Source organism: Loxodonta africana, chromosome 2, assembly GCF_030014295.1.
Source record: "Loxodonta africana isolate mLoxAfr1 chromosome 2, mLoxAfr1.hap2, whole genome shotgun sequence".
Classification (NCBI taxonomy): Eukaryota; Metazoa; Chordata; class Mammalia; order Proboscidea; family Elephantidae; genus Loxodonta; species Loxodonta africana.
The window spans coordinates 207,292,411-207,298,777 of record NC_087343.1 but is presented as its reverse complement, the minus strand read 5'-3'; the positions used below and the strand labels follow the sequence as shown (position 1 = coordinate 207,298,777).

General features: G+C 36.2%; 1 protein-coding gene across 1 annotated transcript; it reads left to right on the top strand.

Annotated features, from left to right (window-relative positions):
* Positions 1-1,600: 1,600 nt before the first annotated feature.
* LOC100657896 (olfactory receptor 14C36-like) lies at positions 1,601-4,253 on the top strand. Its single transcript, XM_023542490.2, has one exon. It carries the CDS (start codon positions 3,320-3,322, stop codon positions 4,241-4,243), a length of 924 nt encoding a protein of 307 aa, XP_023398258.2. The 5' UTR covers positions 1,601-3,319; the 3' UTR covers positions 4,244-4,253.
* The last annotated feature ends 2,114 nt before the right edge of the window (positions 4,254-6,367 follow it).

The following is a 6,367-nucleotide window of genomic DNA, read 5'->3' as shown; positions in this document are numbered from 1 at the left end:
TTCCATTAAGCCCTGGTGGTACAGTGGTTAAGGGCTCAGCTGCTAACCAAAAGCCTGGCAGTTTGAACCCCCAGCCAGTCCCTGGAGACTTTATGGGGTAGTTCTACTCTATCCTATAAGGTGGCTATGAGCCAGAGTCGACTCTTCAGCAATGAATTTGATGTTTTTTTTTTTCTTTTACTTCCCTAGCAGTTTATTGAAAAAGCACTTCCAGTTATCTGACAAACCCAACCCCTACAATCACATCCTGTCCTCTCTGTCATATTACCCTTGAGAATTTTCTTCAAAGCACTTAAAGCTATCTGAAAATTTTTACTTTTCCTCCAATAATTAATTTTTCAGTCTTTAGCTCCTTTAATAAAATACAAGTTTCAAGAGAATAGGGACTTTACTGTTTTGTTCATTACTCAAAAATACTTATAGCCTGTACCAGCACTAAGTATATATTTGTTGAATCAATGAATCAATTTATGAATGAATATTATTTCAATTGATCACAAGATTAAATATTATTATTCATGATTACAGATGAAGGAACTGTGTTTTGGGTGCAGCTTGTTGTTATCTGTACATGACTAGTGATTGCAACAGATCCCAGATGTCCTCTTTCCTCTTTCTTCAACCAAGGTTCTGGTGACTCACGTGCAGGAAAATGTATCTTGCCTAAATATTTTGAGGACATATGCTACATGTTCTACTCTGTCCTGTAGGGTCGCTATGAGTCCAATAGGGGTCAGAATCGACTCGACTGCACTGGGATGCTACATGTGCCTTGTATATGATCCTTATTAAAGCAGATTTCAGTTAGCTTATCTTCATGAAAATTTGATGATATTCTTTTAAAACCAAAAGAGCTATTGAATTGGGCAGAGGTTCTCTGTAACCATTTGCCTGTTGAATGCAGCAAGTGTGAGAAGATCACAAAAAGGGAAAGCAGCTGGTCTGGTGAGAGAAACAGCAGCTGTTAAACTTGGACAGGTCTTTTATGCTCTTTAAAAGGGGATGCAAAACTGCCTTTCAGGATCATTGACTGATTTAGAAACAACATGACACAGGACTGGGCAAAGTTTTGTTTTGTTATACATAGGTCGCCATGTGTTGGAGCCCACTCATCTACAACTAACAACATCATAAGTACCCAGAAAGTATCTGAAAGTAGTATATACTATGAAAATAGTGGTTGAAAACAATAAAAATAACAATGTTTCTAAAGACAACAAGGGACATTTTAAAGAAAGTTTATGAAGTTCAGAGCACTTTCTTAAATCTGTTCCTCACTGTCATATCTAATCCTGACCACATGCTGTGAGAGATGGACCATTCTTCCCAGCTTGATAAAGATATCAAGACTGAACATACAGTTAAAATGCTAATTTCACACAGTGATTACACCATTATTCCAGGTAACTGGAAATTAGAGCTCTTAATCACTACAATTTATATTATGTTTTTCCCTGCTTTTCAACCAACCTCAAACAACTATCCAGGATATATGATCTGTTTGTTCAATTGTAAACTTCCTCTCTGCCCCAAAAGCCATATAGGTAAAGAAGTAGTGATAATATTCTAGTGAAATGGTAATTTATGGATTATTTAATATCAAATACAAGTAAAGAATTATACTTGATGGTGAGAGGGTACAAAGTTGTACAAGACACAATCCTTGAGGGACTTATAAAGAACATCAAAGACAGATAAAACAAAACAAATGCTCCATCTCTCGTCAACGTAAAGAATTCATATGCGAGATGTTTGATAAGGTCACCATGAAGGAGACAAGCCCTAAGACATTTGAAAGATTTGAGCAGCATTTGTAAGATCTTCAATTCTAAATAAAGAAATTTGAAATACAACCGGTTTAAACATGGATAGGTACTTGTCTGTGGTTCCAAATGTCATAGATATTATTATTATTGCTGCTGTTGTTTTTTGTTATTAGTAGTATTATCATTATTCTTATTATGAGAGAATGAGAAGAGAGTGTTGCCAAAAAAAAAAAAAGAGGAGATTTAGAAAAATATAGGTACCACAGAACAGTCAAGGGGAAAGCTGGTCAATATGACCATTGGTGAGTAAATCAAACAAAAGATAGAAGAAATAAGCAATTATTCTAGGGTGAGGATAGGGTGGCAACAACCAACAATGTGATTGGTCATGTACATGTGAATGATGAATGTTCAGAGATTTTGTTAAAAATCTTACAGAAAAAAGAGAAGAAAGGCAAAATCAGTAATTTAAGATGAAAGAACAAAAAGATAAATTAGTATCGTAAGGTAACATACCACATTTTTGTTGACATTTTCTTTTCTGCAAATGGAACAAAAGAAAGTTGGAAAAGTTAAAAAACTGAAAATATTAATGAAGCAATACTAGGGGAAGTCTCAAAGGACTCTGAGAGGTACTGGAAGCAGGAACACTGCCAATGGGAGGAACATATCTCTTTACAAGACAGGCAAGTGACTAGAAAAATAATCTGAAGAGTAAGAATTTAAGAGAAAATGAGAAGCAGATTCAGTGTGGCATAAAGGTATGAGGTAAGGAGGTTTTGATCAGCTTAAGGTATAGCAGTAAGTAAAATTTCAGGTGATTTCAATATTGTGTGTCATAGTGGTAGTGGTAGATGATAATTTTGACATTATTATGCATGCAGTACTACTTCTAGAAAGGAGATTATTTTCCCCGGTTTTGTCTATAGCCTCAAAATGAGAACTGAAGACTGGGAAAACATCTAAAACATTTTGTTTCAATTATTCAACATTACATTATCTCCAAAGTTCCTTTAAAAAGTCAGCTATGTCAATATACTCTATGTCTATAGTAAAACAAAAAACAAACAAAGAAAACAGATGCCATCCCGTCGACTCTGGCTTGTGGTGATCCCATGTGTGTTAGAGTAGAACTGTGCTCCACAGGGTTTTCAATGGCTGATTTTTTCAAAAGCAGATCACCAGATCTTTCTCTGAGGCACCTCTGGGAGGATTCAAACATACAACTTTTTAGTTAGGAACAAAGAAGTTAATCATTTGTACCACCCATGAGAAAATTACATATTCCCATGGAAATATATAAAAAAAAGTGTGTTGTTTATGAGAAAATGGTTGTGATCTTCACTTTACTCCTACAATAGGAATAGGAATGTTATGGGGGCTACTAAAGCACTACATAATTTATCTTCCAAAATATTAGGGACATCAATAGCAATTAGAATTAGGAAAAGGGCAAGAGAAAGACAATTGAAAGCCATCTTCTCATAATGTAATTTTTCAAATATTCAGGGCTTTTCTTACTGCCTCCTAGGTGTGAACTGCTTCACATAGAGATGCTCAATTCCTCCATGATGATGGAATATCTCCTGGTGGGGTTTTCTGATATATGGGAACTACGGGTTTTGCATGCCTTATCCTTCTCTCTGATATATTTAGTGACTCTCACTGGGAACATTCTCATTGTTATTGTCACCACCGTGAATAAAAGCCTCCACTCTCCCATGTACTTCTTCCTCAGGAATCTCTCCTTCTTGGATGCATGCTACATTTCTGTAACGGTCCCTAATTCATGTGTCAACTCCTTGCTTGACAGCAGTGTGATTTCAAAGGCAGGGTGTGTAACTCAAGTTTTCCTAGTGGTTTTTTTTGCATATGTGGAGATGCTGTTCCTCACCTTCATGGCCCATGACCGCTATGTGGCCATCTGCCAGCCTCTCCACTACCCTGTGATCATGAACCCTCAGGTCTGTGTCCACATGACGCTGGCCTCCATCCTCAGTGGTCTGGTCTACTCAGGATTCCACACAGGCATCACTTTCAGGCTGCCATTTTGTCAGTCCAATGTTATTCATCAGTTTTTCTGTGACATTCCCTCTCTGCTGAAGCTCTCCTGCTCTGACACCTTCAGCAATGAGGTGATCATTCTTGCCTCTGGTCTGGTGATTGGTGGAGGCTATTTCACCTTCATCATCAGGTCTTACATTCACATATTTTCTACCGTGCTCAAATTTCCAATTGGAGCAGGCAGAGCAAAGGCCTTTTCTACCTGCATTCCTCATATCCTCGTGGTGTTGGTTTTCCTCGTCTCAAGCTTCTCTCTGTATCTAAGACCATCTGCAATCTCTGCAACCAACCAGGATATGGTCCTTTCTGTGTTCTATTCCATAATTCCTCCCTTATTCAATCCAGTTATCTACAGTCTTAGAAATGAACAAATAAAACATGCCATCAGGAAAATCATGAAAAAAATATTTTAATAGAAAATTTATAGGAAACTACTTAGGTATGCCCTAAGTTATGAGTTGAAATTCATGTTTTGAGCGATAAATTGACATTATAGATTGGAATTATGTAGATGGAGTTTATGTAAATTTAATATATATGTTCATTAACATGTACCATTTATCAAAATCTTTACTTTTTGAGGGATTTGAATTATTTGTATTGGTACTTGGGTAAGAGATCTGATGTTATTAATAAGCCAGCCTCAGTCATACATATTAGCAACTTAAAAGCTCCCACTAAATATTTCAGTCTTAAAAAGCTTAAAATGTGATTCTTAGCAATATTTTATGGTAAACTTTATCTGCTGAATTAATCCATGCTTAAAATTTTTGTGAACCTAGAAAGAATACTGTGTCAGTTTATTTTGAAATGTCACATTTAGTATAACAGAAGAAATGAAAATACTGAGTCATTTATTCAGTCACAAAATAATTCTGAAAATATGTTTTTTTGAGGACCATAAAAACATCACTAAAAGGTTTTCTGTGAAAAGAGAGGTGGGTTTGCTCAGGGTAGTGGTTGTGTATGAGGGGATTGGAAACACTTTACAGTGCTTCCCTTATGTGGTAAGAAAAATATATAGATAATTTATACTTAATCAGACCACAATTTTGTTAAAAATAAGCTCAGTTTACTGAATTTTGTATGTAAAAAAGTTGAAAAGTAAAACGTTTTGTTGGATATTTATATACTTACCACAATAAAAAAAATAATAAAGTCAAGTGGTTTGGGGACACATTTACTTGTTTATATGCTTTTAACATTATTTTCTACTTTAATTAAAGGAATGTGCCAATTTTATTTTCCACATTATCATCACATGCCTGTCCATAGATCGGAAACTCTAGTGGAGTAGTGGTTAAGTGCTATGGCTGCTAACCAAAAGGTCAGCAGTCCAAATCCACCAGGTGCTCCTTAGAAACTCTAAGGGGCAGTTCTACTCTGTCCTGTAGGGCCACTACGATTAGGAATTGACTCGACGGCAACAGGTTTTGTTTTGGTTTTTGATTTATCCATAGATCCAAAGGAGCCCTGGTGGTGTAGTGGTTAAATGCTCACCTGCTAACTGAATGGTTAAGAGTTCGAACCTAAGAGCTGCAATCCAAGTACATTTTTTGAAAACCAGGGTTAAGAATAATATACATTGGAAAAGAGATTCAAATATACATTGTGACATAAAGGAGTGTCAAAATAGAAAAAGGCAAAGTGTCTATGTGAAAAGACACACTGATGTACATATGAAAAGAAGATCTGATGCACCAGTCATTTCTGCTCACATTTTACTGGCCGAATAAGTCCATGGCTGTACCTCCTGTCAAGGGATGAAAGGCAGTCAATCTCCCCACATGTGCTGAACGGGAGAATAACAGTAATGCCAAAGAGCACTAGGAATGATCAATATCTTCTTGATTAAAAAGGTAAACTGTCAGACTCTGAATGTCTTATTTCCCATGCAATTATTATTAGCATTATGATAAAACCAAAAAAACCCAAACCCGTTGCCTTCGAGTCGATTCCGTCTCATAGTGACCCTATAGGATAGAGTAGAACTGCCCTATAGAGTTTCCAAGGAGCACCTGGTGGATTCCAACTGCCAACCTTTTGGTTAACAGCCGTAGCACTTAACCACTACACCCCCAGGGTTTCCAGTAGTATGATACTATGCACATATTCTTTATCCTCATCATAATAAAATATTTCAATGCATAATAACCATAACATTTTGTGGCACATTTTATTATGGTGAAATCACAAAATATATAACTAAAATAAAAATTTAAAACATAATTAAAGTTTAAAATACAATTAAAATAAAATTCTAAAACATTATTGAAAGTATGCTTTAATTAATATATATTGCTGTGTAACAGCAATGTAGAAGTGTGGATTAAAATAACTCGCATCAAGCTTCTGATAGTGGCTGCATCAGGGGAGGGAGTAAAGGGAAGAAAAGATCGACACTGGTGAGCCTGTACCAAAGTGAGTCCTCTCTTACCGGTAACCTTGGTTGTTACCGGTTGCGGCAGAGTCCATTCCAATTCATAGTGACCCTGTGGGACAGGGTATCTGTAACCTAAAAAAAAAAAAAAAAAAAA

Bases quoted from the DNA above. Each gene is read 5' to 3' on its own strand.
- LOC100657896 (XM_023542490.2), top strand. From the start codon at position 3,320: ATGCTCAATTCCTCCATGATGATGGAATATCTCCTGGTGGGGTTTTCT.